The 23,709-nt window shown below is 43.5% G+C and overlaps 2 protein-coding genes and 1 pseudogene across 2 annotated transcripts in view; all 3 read left to right on the top strand.

The window, feature by feature from the left end:
• The first annotated feature begins 119 nt into the window (after positions 1–119).
• Positions 120–11,965, top strand: LOC131481579 (cytoskeleton-associated protein 2-like). Its single transcript, XM_058670823.1, has 9 exons — positions 120–237; positions 1,290–1,374; positions 2,958–3,036; positions 3,141–3,982; positions 4,411–4,615; positions 6,746–6,916; positions 8,267–8,333; positions 10,611–10,866; positions 11,678–11,965. Exons 1-9 carry the CDS (start codon positions 168–170, stop codon positions 11,931–11,933), a joined length of 2,031 nt encoding a protein of 676 aa, XP_058526806.1. The 5' UTR covers positions 120–167; the 3' UTR covers positions 11,934–11,965.
• On the top strand, positions 825–979 carry LOC118760599 (U2 spliceosomal RNA; annotated as a pseudogene).
• Positions 11,966–18,424: 6,459 nt separating the features above from the next.
• Positions 18,425–23,709, top strand: part of LOC101528023 (serine/threonine-protein kinase Nek3) — a 78,099-nt gene continuing 72,814 nt past the window's right edge. Inside the window, exons 1-6 of the mRNA XM_058670822.1 lie at positions 18,425–18,576; positions 20,489–20,582; positions 20,670–20,767; positions 22,322–22,405; positions 23,213–23,280; positions 23,386–23,472. Coding sequence (XP_058526805.1) covers positions 18,460–18,576; positions 20,489–20,582; positions 20,670–20,767; positions 22,322–22,405; positions 23,213–23,280; positions 23,386–23,472 — 548 coding nt within the window. The 5' untranslated portion in view covers positions 18,425–18,459. The remainder of the gene's footprint in view (positions 18,577–20,488; positions 20,583–20,669; positions 20,768–22,321; positions 22,406–23,212; positions 23,281–23,385; positions 23,473–23,709) is intronic.

Genomic DNA, 23,709 nt, shown 5'->3' with positions numbered 1-23,709 from the left:
TCCGTGAACCCGCTCCCGGCAACCGCGGCGCACGCTCCGCCCCCTCAGAGCCCATTGGCCCATTCAATTCACGCCGGCACCAATGGGCGGAGGCGGCACCCGCGCTGTCATAAGCCGGTGCCCGGGGGGCGCGGTGCGCAGTGTGAGGCCCGCGCCCACAGTCTCCGATGAGCTCTCCGTCTGTGCCCCGAGACCTGCAGCTGCCCCCGAGTCGGAGGGGCCAGTCCGAGTTCAGGGGTGAGGGTCGCGGCGGCGGGAGCAGCGCGAGCCGCCCTCAGGGGGCAGCGGGCGGGCGGGCGTGGGACCAGCCCCAGGAAGGGCATCCGGTCCTCCAGCTGGCTGTGTGAGGATCCCAACGGGGCGGCTCTGGGCGGTGGAGAACCAGTCCTCTCCTGCGGGTGCCTCACGCCGGGGCGTGGCTCTGACCCGGGCGACATTGAGGGTCCCCGAGGTAACTTTTGGGGATCCCGGCAGTGGCGTTTGGCGTACCGGGGGTGGCTTTTGGGGTTCCAGGGAGTGGCTTTAGGGGTCCCTGGAGTGGATTTGGGGTCCCCGGAGTGACTTTTGGGGTCCCAGGAGTGGCTTTGAGGATTCCCTGGAGTGGCTTTGAGGGTTCCCGGGAGTGATTTGGGGATCCCAGAAGTGACTTTTGGGGTCGCTGGAGTGGCTTTGGGATCCCGGGTGTGACTTTTGGGGATCCTGGGAATGGCTTTTTGGGGTCCCTGGGGGCACCAGGCGCACCACGCATGCACCATGCCCAGCCTCGGGCCAGGGCTCAAGGCTACTGACCAAAGTGGGCCGGCCTCTTCTGATGTTTCCAGTTTATCGCTTCTCGGCCTTTTGGCTAAGATCAAGTGTAGTACCTGATGTTTCCAGTTGAACTTCTACAGCTTTGAGTTGGCGATAAATTTGAAGTAGGCCTTCACAAATACTGTTCGTTTCTTTGTTCTGCACCTAAGAAAAGAAAAAGTAAGTTCTCCCCTAAGCCAGTTCTGCTGTTAGAACTTGGGAGTCTAGTGTCTCATCTCTGCCACTTGATGGTTCCTTGAAAAGCTTGCCTCCTGGTCACATGGAAATTGATTTTTTTTCCACGTGGAGCAGAAGGAGATTGTTATGCAATAGTGGTTTGGAGGCCTTCTGTTCCCTCTCCCTTATTAACAGAGTTATTTCTCAAAAACAAGACTGAATTGGGCCATTTTGTGTTCCATGCAAAATGTGATCTGACAGGTAGAATCTTCACTTAACAGCGTCTGCTGTTTTGACTAACATCATTCCGTTTTATGTTTTAGAACAAAGAAAACACAAACTCAAGGAACATTTATTAAGAAGAAAAACCTTTTTTTCATTGAAGCAGGAAAATCGAATATTATCCAGGTGAGTTCAGATTTCTCATTTATTTTATTTTGGCATCCTTTCTGCGTATACAGTTTTCAAGTCTGCTGGCTGTTTCACACTTTTTTTAAAGATCTATTTATTTTATTACAAAGTCAGATATACAGAGAGGAGGAGAGACAGAGAGGAAGATCTTCCATCTGATCGTTCACTCCCAAGTGAGCGCAACAGCCGGTGCTGTGCCGATCCGAAGCCAGGAACCAGGAACTTTTTCCAGGTCTCCCACACGGGTGCAGGGTCCCAAAGCTTTGGGCCGTCCTTGTCTGCTTTCCCAGGCAATAAGCAGGAAAATAGATCAGAAGTGAAGCTGCCGGGACCCCATATGTGACCCCGGCACGTTCAAGGCGAGGACTTTAGCTGCTAGGCCACACCGCCGGGCCCTGTTTCACACTTTCAACACATTTCCATGGGACTATTCCATGTCAGGCCACCTCAGTGGCCACGTGTGGCAGGTGGCTACATTACTGGGTGGTGTATACCGTTAGATTATTGCTTGCTATCCAAACTGATTTAGACTATTAAACATAAACAAGTGTGAGTGTGTGGTGGGATGGGGATTTCCAAAGTACGGAAATTTGAAGGTTGTTTTGATCTCAATACCCTAGAAAAGCCTTGGGATTATTTTGTTTAAATTTTTTTTTTTTTTTTTTTTTGTATCTTAGGAGGTTTATTCCAACGGGGCAGGAACAGGGTGGAGGGGAAGGGGAAGGGGAGAGGGGAAGGGAGGGCGGAGGAAGACTGGAGAGCAAAGAAGAGCAAGAGAGAGAAGAGAGAGAGACAGAGACCAGAGAAGGAGGGATAAGAGTTGTTTAAATTTTTCATGTCACACGGTTGTGGCAAAAGCAAAGCTCATGAAATTATGTGGAAGTGGAAAGATGGAAGGTTCCCTCACTCTGAAATGGTAAGCACCAATAGCATCCTTCTAGACCAGGGCTGGAATCGGGGTTTGCCATTATTACTGCAGCCGTCATTCAAAGTGTGTAATCCTGGCTTCTCCAAACCAAACAGCCAGGTGGGAGAGGCAGTGTAACCAAAATTACCAGCTCATACAAATATCTGAGCTTGTTGATTCTAAATGTTAAATTTTTCACATTTTAACAATCTCTAAATTTGGGATCTGTTTTAGAGTCAATACCATGTCTGACTCTTCCCCACCGCCACCCCTCCTCTACACCTCCCCCCCGTCCACGGTTCATGTTAGAATCACCTACGAGATTCTTGCAGCCTGGACTGGTCAGCCTAAACTTATAAAAGAGAGATGAGGCTGAGTTAGAGAGAATATTGCTTTGGATCTGTTGTCTAAACGCAATGCCAACCAAGAAATTCTTTGCTGTATTTTTAGCAGAAAAAAAGCTGTGTGCGGATGTGAGGTAGTGTTTGGATTTCTTTTGGCAAATCTGTAAAACAAATTTTTTTTTTCTGTTCAAAAAATCTGTTAATCCTAAAACTAACCCAATGAAATATTGCTAGATGACTGTAAAGTTGGTTAATTACTATTGTCCTCCACTTTTAGTGAAATGGAAATCTTAGTACAGGATTGATTGATTTCTTTTTTTTTTCTTAAGTTCTGGAAACCAAACAGTGATGATATCTGAGGACCAGATCCAGAAAGGAACTAGAGTTCCGAATCTTGAAGAGAAAATGGTAAGATAGAAATAGAACACTGACATTTCCTTGTCCCCTTTCCTAAGCTCTTTCTGAAAGAAATGAATCCCAAGATACTGATATGTCTTCAATAACTCTCTTAGGCTGATAAAGAAAATATCAGTACACCTATAAAGAACAAAAATCATGCAGCAGAGAACAAGAATGGCATTCCGTTAAAGCCGTCTAATGAGTTGAACAGTTCAGCTGCAGCAATGGGTGGGAAGCTTTTACATGATGGAAATCAGGCTGTACAGCTACCAGTTAAGGACGACTGTCAAAGTCAGCATATGACATTGAGCCAGGCATTCCACCTTAAAAACAACAATAAAAAGAAGCCAGTAACTGTGGAAAAGCCAAAACAAGATTCTAACATGCCCAAAAAGCCCGTGCTTGGATCTTACCGTGGCCAAATCGTCCAGTCTAAAGTTAATTCATTCTGGAAATCACTACCTGGCAAAGATGTGAGTTCGACAACAAAAAAACCGCTCGTGACTGCCGTCTCCAAAGTCCAAAAGCCACAGCCTGTAAACACTAGCAATGCAACAGTGAAAAGTGAGCGAGCTTCACACACGACAGCTCAGGGCACACAGCTCGTGCGCCCTCTTATCAGAAGTCACCAGGTCAATACCCACCACACCAGGGAACCAGGCGTCGCCAGAACCTCTGCCAATGTTACCATTCCCAAAGGGCCTCGGGAGAAAGAATCATTGCAGTCCAAAGCAGCCTTCCCCAGCATTAAAGCCAGCGCTTCTCAGGACATAAGGCGAAGCCAGGCACTGTCCTGCGGCGTGGTGCCTGCATTGCGGGTGAAGCCTACTGCAGCTTCCTCTACCAAGTTGGTGGAGAAGCCCAAGCCCACGGGCCAGCAGAGACCTGCTGCAAGTGCAAAAGCAGCTGTTAGCAGCAAGGCAGGTCAGCCCAAAGAAACTGCAGAACAGAGAAAGTAAGTGGCTGTCATTCCCTTTATTTGCTTACGTTAATTTTCAGTAGGATCTCCCTTTTGGATTTGGTTTGTGATGTCCTTGGACGTGCTGGGTTTTTTGTGTATTGTGTGATGTGCAGGACGTTGTGTGTCACGGAACAGCATGATGCAGCAGTTAATGTCTTCAGGTGTTTCTTAGGTGGCATTTGGTGACCCATGTGCAGGGTAGTTGGGCAGCACTTTATGCAGCCTCTCCGTTTGAAAATGAATTCTTGGGGTCTTTGAGTTGATCTCGGTGTATTCAGTCTTTTCCAACTGTGAACTGCATGTGTGTCCCTCGTGTGGAGATACCTGAAGACCTGAAGTCCTTTTGAAGTTCTCCACTGTTTGGCCGCCCGTGTTCTCTCCTGAGTGTCACAGTGCTGTTTCTCTCCTGCTTCTCCCTGCAGATCTCGTCTGAGTGAGTGGAAAGCTGCCAAAGAAAGGGTGCAGAAAAGGCCTCCTAACCCTGGGGTCAAGCAGCCTGAGCCCAAAGAGCAGGAGGAAACCCCAGTCGGGTCCTTCTGGACCACCATGGCAGAAGAGGATGAACAAAGATTATTCACTGACAAAGTGAACAAGACAATTTCGGAGTGCCTCAACCTCATCAATGCGGTAGAGTTTGTTTTGTGCAACATTTGTAGAATACGGTGTAGTTTGAAAATTACCTTTGTCAATTTTATCAATGATATTGTTCATCTTTTTGACCAAGTAATGTCTGTGATTTGCTGTTGACTTCATGCTGTGAAGTTTTCTCGATGTAACTGAGTGTAAGATGCACTGCCTTGCTCGTTACTTGGGAGACTGTCAGTGTTCCATCGACTGCATTTTGCATTGAGTTTACATAAGTTATGTCAGAAGGCTAACTAGCTTGTTGGGTTTTGGTCTTTGGTTTTTGTTTTTTAAAGTTTTATTTATTTGAAAGACAAAATTACAGAGAAGGAGAGACAGGGACATAGAAGCCTTTCATCACTGGTTCACTCATCAAATGACTGTGACTACCAGGGCTGGGCCAAGCTGAAGGCAGCAGGAGCCAGGAGCTTCTTCTGGGTCTCTTGTGGGGGCAGGGGCCAGGCACTAGGGCCATCTTCCACTGCTTTTCTAGATGCAGTAGCAGGCAACTGAATCACAAGTGAAATAGCCAGGTCTCTAACTGGCCCTATAGCGGCTGCCGGCACTGCAGGTGGTGGCTTAAGCCACTGTGCCAAAGCACTGGCCAACAATTGGTTTTTCTTTGTTTTAACTTGAGGTACAAATATTGTAAGGTGTTAACATCCAGTGGATCTGGTGGATATTTACTTTCAACTCTAGCATTTTAGTTTTTTCCCTCTTGTTTAATATGTTTAAAAATTTTTTTATGCTCACATGTTTTATCAAAGGCTAGTTACACAACTGTTATTAATCATAATCATTATATGAGCCATTATCACAGATTAAATTCAAATTTGTGAAAATAATTCTCAAACTTCATTGCAAGCCAATATCGTTTCTAGCCTTGAACTTATTGTAAAACTTTACTATTTGGATTAGAATCCTTTGAAATATTAAAATCAGCTCAGAATACTTTCATTACTTGGCTGCTCTCTAACTTTGTTTTTGTGACCCATCTGGAACAGTACTGACTATAGCGTATGACAGATGAGCATCTCTAAACCCTTTGTGATTCTGAAGACTTGTGAAAATTAGGAAAACTCTGATCCAGTTTGTTATTTTTCTGATTTAAGGTGGTGTGTTTTTTGTTTGTTTGTTTGTTTGTTGTTTTTGTTTGTTTGTTTGTTTGCTTTGATGCTATGGGTGGGGTTTTTTTTTTTTTTTTGCCTTGCTATTTAATTATATATACATTACAAAACAAATATAGAGGAAAAAACCCTGTGGCAGTTCTCACACATTTGGTAGAAGTTGTGTGGCACAGTGCAGTAAGCTGCTGCTTGTGACGCTGCCACGGACCATGACTGAACTATGGCTCATGACTTCAGCCTGGCCCAAACCAAACCCTTATAGCCATTTGCAAGAGTGAACCAGCAGACAGAAGATCTCTGTCTCTCCCTCTCGTTTCAAATCAATAAAATAGAACCTTCCCCTAAAATTCTAAAGAAGTTATTGACCTGGAACCACACTTATATACAAGCAGATAAACATCATGACCAAGTAAAGTGGCAGAATACTTTAGAAATGTTCCTAGCAGAGTCAGGTTCCTGGTGCAGTGGTTAAGTTGCTGCTCAGAAGGCCCATGATCCAGATCTGAGTGAGTGAGGCGAGTCCTGGCAGCTCTGCTTACAGCCTGGCGTCCTGCTTATGTTCCTGAAAGCAACAGAGGGTGGCCCAGTCTGTGAGTCCCTGCCACCCACATGGCACAGCCTTGGGTGGCTGCAGTCCTCACTGTTGCAGACATTACAGGAATGAACCAGCAGGTAAAAGCTTGCTTTCTGTCTCAAAGATAATAAAAATAAACATTTTGTTAAGTGTCCATGAAAATATAGAATTAAGCAATAAGTTAATTTTGATGCAGAAAGATTTTAAAATGCATACATAATTTTTTTGTAATACACATTTTCTGTCAGTTTTTGAGGATTCCTTATCTATATACTGATCTGTGTTTCATTATACTCCAATTGATGATCTGCTTCTTGTTAGTGATTCAAAATAAGTTTGGAGTTAGGATGACTTTGATTTTGATAAATTGTTATATGTTCATAGTTTTCAGTTTAGAAAAAATACCTCACACTTTATTTTTTGCTGTTTTAGGGATGCCCCAAAGAAGAAATATTGGCCACATTGAATGACTTGATTAAAAATATTCCAGATGCCAAACAACTCGTTAAATATTGGATTTGTATTGCAAAACTGGAAGCAGACACAAGCAGTATCGAAGACATTATTGAAATCTATGAGAAGGCCATTCTGGCAGGGGCTCAGGTGAGATGAAAGTTTGTCTTTATTTATACATTGTAAAAGCTACAGAATTATCTTGGAACACATCATAGTTACCTTGGTCAAATTGTGGTTTTATTGTTTAATTAATGTGTGGTGGTAAGTTCAAAAACCAAAGGATTGTATTCCAGAAGCTGTTTTTCAGCCTTCTCAAACTATTCCTTAAGTACTAGGCATAATCAGACCTTAGTACAAAGGTGGGGAATTCATGGGCCATGCACAATTACCAACTTAAAAATTAGGCTGCTATACATTTCCTGACTTCTGAATCCCACCTGCTGTGCCCTTGGCAGAGACAGGCAGTCCCACTTGCCTTAGTGCAGGCGTACTTTCATGGAAGTTGAAATATGAATTTGCTGAAACTATTTTTGAGGAATGTCTTAGCTCAACATGTCATTGTGTACATTTGCATTTTGGGCCATTTACTGTGAAACTGATTTTTAATACCAAGGTTTTTACTGGATATAAAGCAAATACAACTAACTCACCTTTTAAAATGCAGTCAAACTTTTCCAGCCTTGTGACAGAAATCTGCCTGTAGGAGTTTGCCTGAATGTACTTGACATTTATACAGTGTGAAACGGTGCTGTCCACTTGAAGATCTGTGGACACAGGAGGCCCTGTGTGGAGGTTATATCACTGGTCAAGAGTTCCCCTTGGATTGATGATTCTTTGTTTTTTATAGGGAAATGTCTAAAAACATAATTCCTGTTGGCTAAGAACCTCAGAAACACACGTGGAATTGTTTGCGTTTATAATTCTGAACAATTCCTTCTTGGACTTTCCTTAAGAAAGGTTCATTCTCAGCAAAACCTATAAATGCTGAACTCATCCTTTCACCGGAATCAAAAATCAAATATTGGACAGATATTCCTCATTGTTTATTTCCTGTGAAAACACTTTCCTGAAGCATCATTGTGTTTGACAGAATGCCGATTGGAAGGGAGGGTTAGGTCCCCGCTCGGTGAACCAGAAAGGACCCTGCCTTTCAGACAGCTTCCTGCAGTGTAGTCGGGATGTTAGTGAGAGCCACTGCTGGGTAGAGGAAGCGGCAACGTGAACAGGAAGATGTGATCCCAGAGCAGAAGGTGGAAAACAGGGATCCAAAAAACTGGAAACACAATGGGAATGCAGGAATACTTAGTTATCCCGGACTGCTCAATTGACGTTGCAAATAAAGAAATTGAAAAGAAGAAAGAACACTTAGATTTTAAAATAGGAAATCTTAATCACTAGTCTCAGTGTTTTCAATTTGGAACATCTAGTTGAAGTCTGAGAATATAAAACTAATGGATCTCCTTTGTTCATTAAAATTCATTAAAAAACACAATTAAGCCTATGGAAGAGTTGCGGCACATAATCGCGGACATTCTAGCCAGGAAATGTCAAGAGGCTAATCTTGGTAAGTTTTCATTTCTTTTGGTTCTTTCAAATGAGTTGTGACTTTGTTCATTTGTTTACAAGATTTGTTTCCTTTACCTTTTTAACTTTGTATATTATGTAAGCTGTTTCTTTGTCTTTATCTACCGCCATGGTAAAGTGGCCTTATGTATAATGAAGAAAAAATTGTAGTTAGGAGTTCTGGTTCAGAATTGAAATTGTCATCAGTTCTGTGTGAGGACGAACTTGATTTCCTAGGTTAAGAATCAGGCAGCTTGGGGTGTGCATTTGGAGGCGTAGTTAAGATGACACTTGGCATGTTGCATCTCCTGTCGGGGTGCCTGGCTGAGTTGCAGCTCCTCTTCTGACTCCAGCTTCTTGCTAAGGCAGCACTGGAAGCAGCAGCAGGCCCAGGAACTGAGGTCTGCCATGCAAGTGGGAGGGAGCTGGTTTGAGTTTCAAGTTCCTGGCTTTGGCCCGACCCAGCCCAGGCTATTGTGGGTAATTTGGAAAGGCACCTGGCTCTTTGTTTCTCTACCATTCCAAAAAAAAAAAAAAAAAAAAAAAAAAATCAAAAATAAGTAACTTTTAAAAATTGGGACAGTTAATTGGCTCATCTCCAAAGACTTCACCTATTAACTCCTGTTGTCTGTTCTGTGCTCTAGGAAAGCTCATTCAGGATAGAGATACCAAAGGGATTTATAGCTGTCAAATACATAAACCATGAAACAGTTTTTATTCAAATATATCTTGTGTCAACATTAGACAAAATTAACTCTTCTTATCTGTACGAGAATGATTCTAGAGGCTACTGAATGAAGTAATATATGTAAAACTGCATAATATATGACAATATTAAGTTAAACTTTTGCCATTAACATTCATGAGCTTAGATCAATTAAATCACTACTCAGAAATGTAAGGTAATTTGTTGTGTTGTTTAGAAACATTATTTCCATTTTTTATTTTCTTTTTTGCTATATATCACACGGTAAACAAATGTGAGCACATATTGTTTATTGTCTGCCTATAGCTGGTTATTCTTTTTTTAAGTGGTAGTAATTTTAATCAAAGAATTGTACATTTTCTTCCCACATATCTTGCTTTCTATTAGGAAATACTATTTTAATCCATTTGACTTCAGGTAAACCATTACCAAATATTTACAGGGCTGAGAAAGTGAGAGTGACAGGAAGGTCTCCCATCTACAGTGTCATTCCTCTGCTAGCCATGATGGCAGACACTGACCCTTGCTGAACCCAGGAGCCTGGGACCTGGCCCTAATCTGCATGGCCATATCCCAAGCACTTGAACCAGGCACATTAGCAGGAAGCTAATCAGGAATCAGAGTAGCCAGTCTGACCAGCATGCTCGTGTCCCAGAAGATGGCTTAACCCTGCAGCGCCAATACGCTGGCTGTCCCAACGCATCATTTTCTCTAAGCCTAAATCTTTTGGTTCCTGATCTAAATGAATGGCACTATCCAGCTGTCCAAGACACACTCTTGGGGTGCTTAAGACTCCCTTACTCTCATTTCCCTGCTCCTGTGTCCCGAGCAAGCACACCGAGTTTCACTGCCTAGATGTCTCTTGAAGTCCATCTGCTTTCTTCATCCCTGCTCTCAGTAGTGATAAGATCACCTGTAGTTCTTCCCTGGACAACAGCAGTTGCTTAGTTTCTTGCCTCTGCATCTTCCTCCGTCCCAAGCCGTTTCATCACAGCTGCCAAAGTGTTCACTCAGTTCTCTTGTCACTCTTTGTCTCCCTGAAACCCACAGTTTCCCTTTTGTCTTGTTTCCCTTCTTTTGTCTTTTTTTCCTTCATTTCCCAGAACGGATTAAAATATATATATTCTCTCCAGATCCTCTTACACAAATCTTTGTCTTAATCAAATTCTCATTTACCCTTTAGACTTTAATTTCAGCAATGTACTTCCCTGATGAACCTACCCTGTACACCTTTCCCTGTTCCTACAACCTAGGTTATATGCTCCTGTTTTATACTCCGCCTGCCCCCTGAGCAGTATTCAGGCACTTGGTTACTTGTGTACCTGTTTCTTTTCAAGGGATAAACTTGAACGACAAGAGCAGTGTGGAATCTTCCTCACCACCGTATCCCTAATGCTATTGCAATGCCCACTCCCAAGACAGTGCTCACGTAGAAGTGATGGTTAGGAAATGGCAGTTAGCTTTGGTTCTCTTATTTTGAAAATATGGATCAAATAAGAATCCCTTTAATGGCTTTTGGTTTTGTTCCTCAAGTTTAGCCAACAGCATGAATTCTCAATGTATTCTCTGTAGGAGAAAAAACTGAAGAGGCTTATGGAACCAAGGAAGAAACCCAAGAAGACAACACTGAAGAGAAAGGCCTTAATCAGACACCAGTGAAACAGGAGGCGGAGAGCAAACATCACAGCAGTGTGGCATTTGCAGATTGTGAAAAAGAACAAGATGACAAAACGAAAGATTCAGCCAGTGATGTCCTAACCCCCAGTACAGAAGCTGGATCAAGTAGCATAATTAAATACAATGTATCTACCACACCATACTTGCAAAGGTACACTTTTGAAATGTGTGTGCTGTGATTTGTTTCAGACATAGAGCTGGTCACTGTGACACTTGGAAATTTCTAAGGTCACTCCAGATTAGAACTATCACCTATTAATATAAAAAAAGCTTTCCAGTAAATTAAATGATCAAATGCCATTAGAACATTTCACCTTTTGAATACTCATTTGCTTTGTTTTTTTTCTAAATACTGCCATTTTGAAAAGAATACTGTTACATCATTTTACATATCCTGGTGTATTAGTAATAATAGTAGGTGCTGCTTTGTGGGCATTGGCCATTCTGCAGATATTCAGGTAACCACTGTGTGTGAGCTTTACCAAGTGATAGAAGGGAATAAGTCCCTCCGTTGAAAGAGCTTATAGTACCTCTGCCTTTCTGCAAGGGAAGCAGTCACATGGCTGTAACATGTAAGTGTTAGAATGTGAAAGAGCATAAAAGGTTAAAGTAGAAATGTTAATTTTGGGGTTGGCACTGTGATCTAGCAGGCTAATCCTCTGCCATGACCCAGGCATCCCATATGGGTGCTGCTGTAAGTCCCAGGTGCTCCACTTCCAGTCCAGCTTCTTGTAGTTACTTGGGGAAGTCGTGAAAGATGACCCCTGTGCTTGGGTCCCTGCCACCCAGTGGGAGATGTGGATGAAGTGCGTGGTTCGGGTTTGACCTGGTCCAGTCCTGGGAGCGACCCAGCAGACGGAAAACCCCGTTCTCTCTGTTGCTCTTTGAAATAAGTAAATACTTAAAAGAAGAACTTAACATTTTTGTAACTCTGGGGATAATTCTGTGTTTTTTTTTTTCAGTGCAAAAAAGAAGATGCAATTTAATGAAACAAATTCTGTGTTTAAAGAATTGAAGTTTCTGACACCAGTGAGGCGTTCCCGACGTATTCAAGAGAAGACGTCAAAATTGCCAGACATGTTGAAAGACCACTATCCTTGTGTGTCTTCCCTGGAACAGCTGTCAGAGTTGGGAAATGAAGCCGATGCTTTTGTCTGCCGCCCCAATGCAGCGCTCTGGCCGATGTGCTCTGAGACGAATGCAGCAGAAGGGGAATAAAGGAAGCATGGGGTTTGTAGAGTTCCCGAGTATCGTGTGGCTTTGTATTTCCTTTGGTCTGGAGATGGCTAAGTTTAGAAGATCCGAAGTATTCATGACAACTCCTTGACTAACATTTATATTATAGCAGGCATTGCCTTTATACAGTGGAGACATGATTTTACCTTGGCAGTCTCAACACTTTGTCTTTAAAATAAAGTCTTGTCAGCTGGTTTACAGTGCTCTTTGAACAAATAGAGATTTTATCGTGTTTGATTCTTTACTCAATCTAAATATGGTCGAAATTCATCAGAAAATAAAATGTTTTTGAGAAAAAATTCTAGTTTTGTATTGACATCTTGGAAAGTTAAATAACTTTCTTTGGTTAGTATATGCTGCATAGACCAACTCCCTTCAGATGTGCTGACACACAAGGTTGGGCTGTCATTCCACCCGGGTCAGTTCCCCACGCTGTCACGCTTGTCTCGGCTGCCTGTGGTTCTTCACAGTCACACTTCATCAGGGCTAATCTGTATCTGTGGTCTCTTGTCCTCTTCTAAGACCACCAAAAAGGATAACTAACCTGTTTGTGAAAGAAGGTATTTTATAAGAAAAAAAAATCCTGACTTAGGAGATAATTTGAAAGTTTAATCTGAGTTCCGTTTATAACTCGCCTATCTAAAACGTTAACCTCTATAACTAGGTTTGATAGTTTATAAGCTATTAGAGAGTATGTATGACTTAATGCCAATCTTGTGCTATCATCCTAAAGTAATACTTATACTTGCTTTCTCCTCCATAAGAATGTCGCTGCTCATTCATGAACCCTTTAACAAAAAAGTTACATACAGTAGAGTTTCTCGTCATGAATAAACCCGCCAATAGTACTGTCTCATATAACCAGGATAGGGGCAGGGGTGGTTAGACAGAAAGGCACCTGCCAGTAGGTGTATGGGCTGGATAGTAGGTTGGTTGGGTTGAGCTAGGCTTCAGTGCCCACTGACATGTGTGAGAGCTAAATGGGATGTGGGACAGACTGGACAAGGCTGAGGTACATACTGGCAAGCATGGGAACCAGAACTGGTTGGGGTTATGGGGAGTCACCCCAGCTAGGCTGCAGCTCCGACTGGTTTGCATGAGGACTGAGTATGAAGTGGGTAGGATCGAGCTGGACAACACCCGTTGGTACACGAGGAAGACAGAGATGGAAACAGAATGGACCCAGCAATCCTAACGACCAGCATGTGCATAAGCTGATTGGTGTGACAGACAGTGTCAGAGTCGGTACTAGCAAACTCACGCAAGAATCAGGTCTGGGATCATCTCAGATGAAGTTTCTTTGGAGATCCCTCTAACTGAACTGCTGATCTTAGAACCCCAACCATCAAGAGATTGTCAGCCGGTGGACTCTGAATAGGTTTCATTGTGATTGGAACTGTGATTGGCAGCAATCCAGAACTGATGAACTATCAAAACTGTTTGAGCAGGACCCTTGGGGTGCGCCTCCCGTTGGGGATCTGGGATGGGTGGGAGGTTGGGTGGGGCTTTTCCCTTTGTTACTCCCCTAACTCCAGATACAGGGGAAAATGATAATATTAGCGTGGAAACAATGGTATTTCCCTCTTTCACCCTGTAGCCCTTGATCCTTTGTACCCTAATCAACTAAGTAAAATTATTAAAAATAATTTTAAAAATTTGTCTCATATAAGCCCGTGTTTGACTATTTCATGACATCCATCCTCTATTTCTAGAGTTTCAGATAAGTGAATTGTAAAGATTAGTTTTAAAAACTGATATCAGTGTGGGTAAAGAGCTCATACTTAAGTCTTACCTATGTTCTTTACATTTGTATTGTATAAATCTATTGTGCCATGTTCCAGAGAGTGGTATTTTTATTTTTTAACTACCTAATACAGATACAATAAACAGGTTGTCTACGTGTTTTTGATGACATTTATTTTAACAAATCCTTTGTGAAGAGCAACTTACAGCAAGTGAATTTGAACTTTCTCTGAAATAAACTAAGATTTAGGCTTTTGACAATTCCATGGTGTGTGAAGGCTGCAATACCTTCTTGAAAATAACCATCAAGCTACTTATCAAATTTTACTGATTTTCCACTTTAATAGAAGAAACTATTTTTTTAGACTTTTCATCAATAACCCAAAATATACTACTTTGAAATAAAATTCAAGCTGTCAACATACTCTCAACTTTCTAATATCCAATCCAAATGGCTCATTTGTCCATATAGTATAAGTTGAAATACCTCAGTGAATACAAAATATACCAACTTTATGTTTGGACAAGTCTTTTTAAGGATGACTTTTTTACATTTAGATTTATTTTTATAAGATATATTAATTTTTGCTAGAAAGGCAGATTTACCGAGAAAAGGGATAACATTCATCTGCCGGGTCACACCCCAAATGGCTCCAACACTTAGAGCTGAGCTGATCAGCAGCCAGGAGCTTCTTCTGGATCTCCCACACAGGTGGAGGGTCCCAAGGCTTTGGGTCATCCTATGTTGCTTCCTTTCATAAGCAGGGAGCTGGATGGGCAGTAGATCAGTCCGGACAAACTTGCACCCTTATGGGTCTGAACTTACCCAGGTTGGAATCATACAGGTCTCCTCTGGGGGTTGGCAGGGACCACAAGCACTTGGGCTTCACCTGCCATCTCCCAGTCTCCTCAGGAGCTGCAAGTTTATGTAGACAGGCCCATGTGGGAGGCCTGTCAGCGGGTAACTCAACCCTGGGCCAGCTCCCTATTTTAAAGTCATGGTTCCCAACCTCACTTCCACCTTCACTGTTCATTCCCTTTTTGCCACATAAAGGAACGAATGCACACGTTGCAGACAACAGAAAGGGGAAGTTTGAGGTATACGTTCCACACTTAAGATCCTACAGCTAAAGTAGATAGATGTTACACGGAGCACACGTCTTTAACTCGACAGAGGGCGCATTTTACTGGAAGGCACTTTCCTTCCAAAGGATCCGCCTTGTTTCAGAGCAACAGCTTTCGCACGCGCCAGGCCGGCCACTCCGAGGATAGCGCCTCCCGCCAGACTCAGGCGGCTTCCTGGGCCGACAACCCGAGAGACGTCCGGCTGGCCCGCCCTCCGGAAGCGCGCCCGAGTGGCTCGGAGCCGGCGTGGGGGGCGCGGGGACGCGGGTGAGCGGCCAAGGCGTGCGCGTCGGTGGAAGGAGGTGCGCGTGGTCGGGGTGGTCTCCGCCGTGGGCGCTGGAGGACAGTGAAGGCGCCCACGCGGGTGAGGGCGAATGAGACACTCGCCCTGACCATTCCTGGGCCCCACTCTTCGCGCGCCCGTCCGCCCCTGCAGACCTCAGGTGTGCGGCGGTGCACAGGTGCAGCGCAGGTGGGGCCGGACGCTGCAGAGAGAAAAGGATAAATGAGCCGGTGAGAGGAATGCTTGGTCGCCTGGCTACCGCGGGTGTAGCTGCCGGGTCTAGCCTGTGTGTCGCTGGGGGAATCTAGCCTGAAAGCGTTCGCAAATCACTTTATGCTTTTTAATTGCTGTAGGCAATAAGCCGGACTGGTACACTTTGACTTCAGTCAGAGCCTAGTCAGGGCTTGTAAGGGCCTTCAGGATGTAATATGATGCTAACAGGGCCTTGTGGGCACAAAGGGCGGGACCTGGCTTTCAACTAAGCAGACACTCTCCACAGGATGGAATAAAGGCCCCCGAGGGAACGAACAGGACAGGCCCTGTTGAGTCTGCAGCAGCGGCGGCCTTTACAACACTGGTAAGGACTGTGTTTTTTTCACGTGGGTCAAGCTATCCTGACACCTTACCCTTGGAGTTATTTTTGATGACAATGCATCAGACTCGATGGAAAAAAATGATTTCTAGACTTTCCTGAGAATTCTGTGATAAACAGCAATTCAACCTGGAGTTTTTCGTGTCACTCTATTATATGACAGGTTTTAGTTTGTGATTTCTTTTTACACAAACTAATATGATTACTCATATTAGTAATATCATTACTAATATCATTACTCATGATTTTTTTAAACTCGTATTTTTAATGTGCACTTAATATTTATTTGAAAGAGGGGGGTAGGGAGGGAAGATCTTCCAATCTGCTGATTCACTCCCCACATGACCTCAACTGTTGAGGGCTGAGCAGAGTTAGCCCAAGAGCACAGAACGCTTCCAGAAGTGCAGAGGCCCAAGCACTTGGACCGACTTTCAGGGCTTTCCCAGGTGCCTTAGTAGGAAGTGGGATCGGAAGTGGAGCAGCGGGGACTAGAACTGCTCCCTAGATGGGATGCCGGTGCCGGCTTTGTGGGCTGCAGAATAACGTACCACATCACACCGCTGACCCGAATATGATTTTTTTTTTAATTAAACACTTGTTTTGTTTTGCCGTCATTTTCCTGTCTGGGCTGCTGGAGCCTCCTCCCTGGGTCTCTGTCTCCGACCTGGCCCTTTTGTGCCGCTGCAGTATGATCCCCTGACTTCACAGCCTGTGTGGGAAATTTTTGTAACATGCAGGTGGGACGGTTACATTGCCCTCATTGTGAGAACCCTTCAGGAACAGCTCATTAGTTACTCTGAGGATAAAATCCAGCAGGCTAACATGGCCTTCCACTGGCCTCTGGTAAGGACCTGTGCAGCCGAGCCTGTTACTGCCTAATTCCTTGAGCTCCCTCCACCTGGTCACTCCTTCCTTCCCCCGACTACCTTCCAGTCATCCTTCAGACTCTACTCGACACTTTTTTCTTGCAATTTTTTGAAGATTTATGTATTTATTTTTTTGCCAAGTCAGATATATAGAGAGAGAGAGTGAGAGAGAGAGAGGAGGAGAGACAGAGAGGAAGATCCGTCCGATGATTCACTCCCCAAGTGACCACAACGGCCAGTGCTGCGCTGATCCAAAGCCAGGAGCCTCAAGCCTCTTCCGGGTCTCCCATGCAGGTGCAGGGTCCCAAGGCTTTGAGCCGCCCTGGACTCCTTTCCCAGGCCACAAGCAGGGAGCTGGATGGGAAGCAGGGCTGCTGGGATTAGAACCAGCGCTCATATGGGATCCCAATGCATTCAAGTTGAGGACTTTAGCCTCTAGGCCACAACAGCACACCCTGGTTTAAACTAATTTTTGCAGCTGCTTGGGTTCTGTGTGCTGTATGCCAGCATAGTTCCTGTTAAAACTTGCCCTCTACCCTCGATGAGCTTTATGGTGAGGCCAGCCTCTACAAGGGCTATGTGTGATGGCAGGGACCAAGAGCCATGCTTTCAGGATTGTAGCTCCTGTTGGTGCTTGGAGTCCACCTGTGTAATGTCAGGGAGGAAAATCCTTTTTCTTGGATTCAAAGCTTGAGGCCCTGAAAATTAAGCTGACAAAAGGAGATAAATAGGTAGAAGGGTTTATTATGTCTACAAATTGCAGAATGGTAACCTAGAGGCTTAGGTAGTATTTCAATAAAGTGATAAAAGAGGAAGCAGGAAGTAACTGGATGAAAGAAGGAAAGAGCTTGGGCTAATGAGTCAAATACAGCAGGGGAAGCATGTGGAAGAAACAGCGGAAGACAGGGGTTAACTTTGTAAGGTTCATTAGGCTAACTTAGATTGGTGGGTTTCCTATTGGTAAGGAAAGTTCTCCTGGTACTAGATGGAAAAACATTTACCAGTTGTATTAGCATTACGAAGTGAAAAGTGAAAAGGGAAGAGACAGCGAATGAATGAATGAATCACATTCAGCTTAAAGCCATCGTTGGGCCGAAGTGGTAGTTCTTTGGGAGGGCAAACTCAGATTGCTTTCAAAGGAATAAACTACAGCTGTGCCATCGGGATGACAGTTGCTGTAAGCTGTAGAGATGGAGACCTCTTGCTTTTCTGAAATGAACTGACAATAAGTTAAATAGCAGCAAAGTCATCCACATGTATTCGTGTGCAAGGGCGGGGCAGAGTGGAGATCCCTGGAGTGATTACTCACGATCCCAACAGGATCCTGTACTGTCTTTGCACCATTTTTATAGGCTGGTGAAATTGTGGATGATTTTTAGGGAAACTAACTGGGCTTGAAGAACATCAATAACAGCCTGGGACAAAATCTGCTTGGCCTGCAGAAGAGACAATGCGTTGTAAATGCATTTAGGACCTAATAAAGGAAATAGTTTATGAAAGAAAATATTCAAGTATGTTGACAGTTCAGTCTTTTTCTTTGTGATATGAATTTAGTTTAAAAAAAGAAGAAGAAGAAGAAGAAAACTTCAGGGAAAGTGACCCAAATTACTTGTGTCTTTGCTGTGTCCCAAGGAACTCTATAGGTCAAGGAGCTTTGTAGAAAACCTCTCCTTGCACTTGAGGGAGGAAAAAAACAAGGTTAGAAGGACCATGACTTGGAGTCGCTTTTAAGATTTTAAAATTTTTCTTTTGATTGAATTGCTCAGCATGCAAAAAGGAGAAAAAAATCCCGCATTTTTAGCTTGAACTGGCTGGACTGTGCCTTCTGAAAGTACATGTACCTCTGCTTTTGATTGTAGATCTGAAGGGCCCCTGGAGACTGCCCGAGTGGAGCCCGGCATGGATGACTACACCATCCTGCGCGCGATCGGCGAGGGCTCCTTCGGCCGAGCTCTTCTGGTTCGGCAGGAAAGCAGTAGCCAGCTGTTCGCCATGAAGGAAATAAGGCTCCCTAAGGTCAGCACGCTCGGCCATAGTGAACATGTGCTTGTGGTTGGTAAGACACTAATTCTTGAGGCTTAGCGTAGACTTTGTCCTCCGTGCAAAAGATACAATCAATTTATTCGTTAGCTTTATGAATGTATAATCATAAAGGACCTAAGAAGGACCTTGCAATTAACAGAAGGAAAAAACTAGGCTGTATTCAGATAGTGATTATTGTTTATTTTATCCCAAGGTATAATCAGGAATAATTTCCAATTGTGTCTACTTAACAGTGTAGCAGATCTTTGCCAAAGCAATTCAGATGTTGTGTGGATGAGGAAGGGACATGAAATGTGAAGAACCAAGATATAGGCTGCCCGCCCTTAGTGTCAGGGAAATGGCCCTCTGGAGCGCTGGACAAGTTTTATTTCCCATTAGTCCTCATTACTACATATCACAGTTGTCCTGTGACACAGTACCTGCTATACTATGAAACCTGTTTTTTCAAGGATTTATTTATTTATTCGAAAGGCAGAGTGAGAGAGAGAAAGGGAGTAACAGAGATTGAGAGACCTTCCATTTGCTGGTTTATTTCCCAAAGGCCTGCACCAGCCAGCGCAGAGCTGATCAGAAATCAGGAGCCAGGGACCCATCTGGGTCTGTCACATGGGTACCAAGCTTGTCCGCCGGCTGCCCAGCTGCATTAGCAGGAAGCTGGATCAGAAGTGGGGCAGGGACTTGAACCCTGACACTTTGGTATGGGATGCTGTGCTGAGCTCCCATGCCACTGCATTCCTCAGTTTCTTCAGTGACATGCTTATTCGTCTGGAAGACCGGAAACAGGTTGCTGTGCCTCGCTTGTGTTTCTGACGAGTTCTGGGTGAGCCTGTGAATGTGCATTTTTAACAAGTCCTTGATTGATGATGCTGCTGCTGCTGTCAGTACATTGTCCCAGAACCTTTTCAGTGGCGAGTTCTAGATGGTCAGGTCATGCAGAATAGAGTAAATCCTTAGGGTAAGCAATAGACAAATCTGGAAACTTACTGTATGTAGCATCTTTGTCCATCTTTGATGCAGTAATGCACTCTTTTCTTTTACCTTGGCCACAGGACTGGTGAAGTGTTAGAAATTATCAAAATGTGAAATTCCTAGTTTTTGTTTTAGGATGTCCTGTTGATGGTATACGGGCCCTTCAAGGCAGGTGATGCGTAGGTGGATGTTAAAACTACAGGGTAACAAAAGAAAGAGAAAAAAAGAAGAAAAAACTATAGGGAAAAGAACTTCATTGTGTACATGTAAGAAATGGAAAAAGAACATATAAATCCAATAAAATGGTCAGCTCTCAGCATACAAAATATAGCCATAGTTGTTTTGGGGGCTGAGTTGGATAAGTTTAACTTGGGTCCAAGTGCAATTTTACAAAACTGCACCTAATGCTGAAATATTATTCATACTGTATTAAATATTATTATAATACAATTCAATACATAAGCATTCATGTTGATTAAATTAACATCAATAGTAGATATTAGCATACTTAATGTTAAATAATACAAATGATCACTTTAAATTATTATGATGCTATTTTTAAATGTAACGTTAGGATTGGGTGTTGTGGTACAGCACATTAGCTGTCATTTGTGACACTGGCATTCCATAACATAGTACAAGTTCAAGTCTCAGCTGTTCTTTGTCCAGTCCTGCTCCCTACTGGATGATGGCTGAGTTCCTGACACCCACGTGGAAGACCTGGGTGGGCTTCCTGACTTGTGGCTTGAGCCTCGTTCAGTCCTAGTTGTTGTTGCCACTTGGAGAGTAAACCAGTGGATGGAAGTTAATTCTTTCTCTCTCTCCCTCTGTCTCCACCACTCTACCTTTAAAATAAGTAAGTCTTTAAAGACGGAAACGCAATATGAATTGATCATTTACTTAAAATCTCTTTCAGTCTTTCTCTGAGACACAGAATTCTAGAAAGGAGGCTGTTCTGTTAGCCAAAATGAAACACCCGAATATTGTTGCCTTTAAAGAATCATTTGAAGGTGAGTATAAAGTCCCCTGGACCTGTGTACTTGTGAATGTATCTATGTCCACTGCAACTTTCCTAAAGACGCTTGCATTTGTTTTAGCTGAAGGTCATCTGTATATTGTGATGGAATATTGTGATGGAGGGGATCTAATGCAAAAAATTAAGCAGCAAAAGGGGAAGTTATTTCCCGAAGATGTGGTAAGAGATTGACTTACAAGGTTGGCTGGAAATTCAGAAGTGAATTTTCTCATGACTTTTCTATCAGTTAGTTAAAGCGTTGGGATCTGTGGTTACCCAGCACCCTAATTAGAACATTTTTTTTTTAGTGATTTCTCTACTTATTTGAAAGGCGGAGTTACAGAGAGGGAGGGAGAAGCAGAGAGAGATCTTGTATCCTTTGGATTATTCACCCAATTGGCTGCAACAGCTGGGGCTGAACCAGGTTGAAGCCAGGGGCCAGGAGCTTTGTCACAGTCTCCCGCATGGGTGCAGAGGCCCAAGCACTTAGGTCACGATGCTGCCTTCCCAGGTTCGTTTACAGGCAACTGGATCAGAAGTGAAGCAGGTGTGATTTGAACCTGCTGCTGTCTGTCTGCAGTCCCGGCTCCAACAACCAATTGCTTTATCACTGTTACTGAGTAGTGTCCTCAGGAAGTTACTGACCAAAGTATATTTGGAAAATGAGGACCGAGCTGTGGCTCAGGATGCTAATCCTCTGCCTGTGGTGCCAGCATCCTGTATGGGCATTGGCTCATGTTCTGGCTGCTCCACTTCTGACCTAGCTCCTTGCGAATGGCCTGGGAAAGCAGTGGAGGATGGCCCAAGGGCTTGGACTCCTGTGCCCATATGAGAGAGTTGGAAGAATGTCCTGGCTCCCAGCTTCGGACCATCTCATCAGTGCTTGTGGTAGCCATTTGAGGAGTAAATCAGTGGATGGAAAATCTCCATCTCTCTCTGTCAGTGTAATTCTGAGTTGCAAGTGAAGTAAATAAGTCTTAAAAAAATATTTTTAGAAAGTAAGACCAATATGGTGGCTGTAAATTATGAAAGAATAAGACTTCCATGGCCTTGTACTGGATAATTAAATCTTTATTTTTATTGCACTGAAATATTTTTTTAATCTTATTTTAACTTTTATTTATTATTTGAGATGCAGAGAGAGACTGACAGACAAGAGTCCCACCTGTTTGTTCATTCTCCAAGTAGCCAGAGTGGCCAGGACTGGGCTGCACCAAAGCCGTGGATGGCAGGAGCCCAGTTCCTGGAGCCATCACTAGTGCCCCCACACTGCTGCTGTGGGTCTGCGCTGGCAGGAAGGCGCATCGTTCAGCAGGTGGCAGATGGGTCACTGGGTCTCTGCTTCCCAAGTGGGAGATAGAGCTAAAGTTCAGCCCTACCTAGCCCCAGTTGCCGGCATTTGGGAGGGTACCAGCAAATGGCCGATCTTTTTTCCCTCTCTCTGATTCTCTCTGTTTCTCACTGTCTCTTCTGCCTTTGAAGTGAAAGTAAACCAATAGATGAACTACTATAACATACATTACGTTTTGAATGCTACTAAAATGGATGTGAGAATCAGCGCTTTCCTGATTTTTCCAGGTAGAAATCTGAATTGAAGTAAGATGAACACAGGGGTTTTGTACTCACATTGTGTTAAAAATCTTGGTTAACTATATCCTAGAAGTGATTCTTTGGAATTTTGAATTTGCATTACAAGATATTATATCCTTGTGGATTTTGCATGTTTTCTTGCAGATCCTAAATTGGTTTACACAAATGTGCCTTGGAGTAAATCACATTCACAGGAAACGGGTGCTACACAGAGATATCAAGTCCAAGGTGAGTAAAATATATTTTGGACCTTTAAGAAAACCCGCAGCTATATGGAATTTTTTCTTCTGTTATCCCATTTCCTTTGGGGGGAATTATTTATTTATTTAAAAAATGTTTTTTCAGTTTGGTATTTATTTGTTTGCTTTTATTTAATTAAAAAGCTTTCCCCCAGCTTTATTAAGATGTAAATAGACACATAAAAAAGCATAGTTACGATGCAAATTGTGATTTTTTTAGATGCATGTATACATTCTGGGATGATGAGATCGAACTAATGAACTTATCCATCACCTGCTATACGGACCCTTTTTTTGTGGTAATAATGTTTAGGATCTATTGGCTTAGCAGTGCCAAATACACTGCACATTATTGTTAACTGTCGCTAACTGGAGCTTTGCACCCTTTGTCCCAATATAAGCAGAATAAGTTACTGCCTGCAAAGGAGTGATTGCAGTGCTTGTCGGGCTGTATGCTAATGTGTTCCCAGCTCTCTCAGTCCCGTGTTTACTATGTCCACATGCTCTCAGATGGAAAGTAGTTGACGCCCCAGCCTGCTAGGTTGGTGACCCTGACACAGGTTCCCAGTCCGTCGGGGCTGCTGGTAAAATGTCACTGCCGTCCTCCTGTATTCCCAAGCCGGCAGCATGTGCACCTGTCAGGAAGGTACCTGTCTGTGTCCTTGCAGACTCAGCTAGCAGCTGTTCTATCCTTAACCGCTGAAGCCAGCAACCTCGCAAAGTCAGCCTCATGGGGGCCTTTGCCTTTTGTTTGAATGAAGAAGACATAACCTAAGTTCTTGTGGTTTAAATGCAGAACGTCTTTCTCACCCAAAATGGAAAAGTAAAACTGGGAGATTTTGGATCTGCTCGTCTTCTGTCCAAGTACGTTTTTATCTTTGGTCTCCTGTTGTAGTGACAGCAGAATTAAACCGGGCTGCGTTTTCAGGGATGTGCTATGATCATTCTTTGCCTTTCTCTGGTTTTCAGCCCTATGGCGTTGGCTTGCACGTATGTGGGAACACCTTATTATGTACCTCCAGAAATTTGGGAGAATCTGCCTTACAACAATAAAAGGTGAGCAGTGTTCTTGTTTTGTGCTGAGGAACCCTTTGGAGACTGGCATCATAGTCTACATGGGACACTAGAGTTGACACCACTTTCAAGCAAATACATGGAACGTCTTGGTTTTTTGAAAATGTACCTGAGACACATTCTCAGGCTTCTAGATGAATGTCACAGCTCTCTGTTTTAATCAGAATTAAGAACTCATCATAAACACCCAAAGAAAGCCTAACTATTTCTAGAAACAGT

The sequence above is a fragment of the Ochotona princeps genome, chromosome 12 (assembly GCF_030435755.1).
Source record: "Ochotona princeps isolate mOchPri1 chromosome 12, mOchPri1.hap1, whole genome shotgun sequence".
Taxonomy (NCBI): domain Eukaryota; kingdom Metazoa; phylum Chordata; class Mammalia; order Lagomorpha; family Ochotonidae; genus Ochotona; species Ochotona princeps.
Note: the sequence above shows the minus strand (reverse complement) of the source record. Positions and strands in the feature narration are given on the sequence as shown.

What these genes read in the sequence shown, in the direction of transcription:
- LOC131481579 (XM_058670823.1), top strand. Translation starts at nt 168, where the DNA reads ATGAGCTCTCCGTCTGTGCCCCGAGACCTGCAGCTGCCCCCGAGTCGG. An exon ending in GGGCCAGTCCGAGTTCAGGG is followed by an intron (nt 238 to 1,289) that starts GTGAGGGTCGCG and finishes TTTATGTTTTAG; the next exon opens with AACAAAGAAAACACAAACTC. An exon ending in ATGTCAAGAGGCTAATCTTG is followed by an intron (nt 8,334 to 10,610) that starts GTAAGTTTTCAT and finishes TATTCTCTGTAG; the next exon opens with GAGAAAAAACTGAAGAGGCT.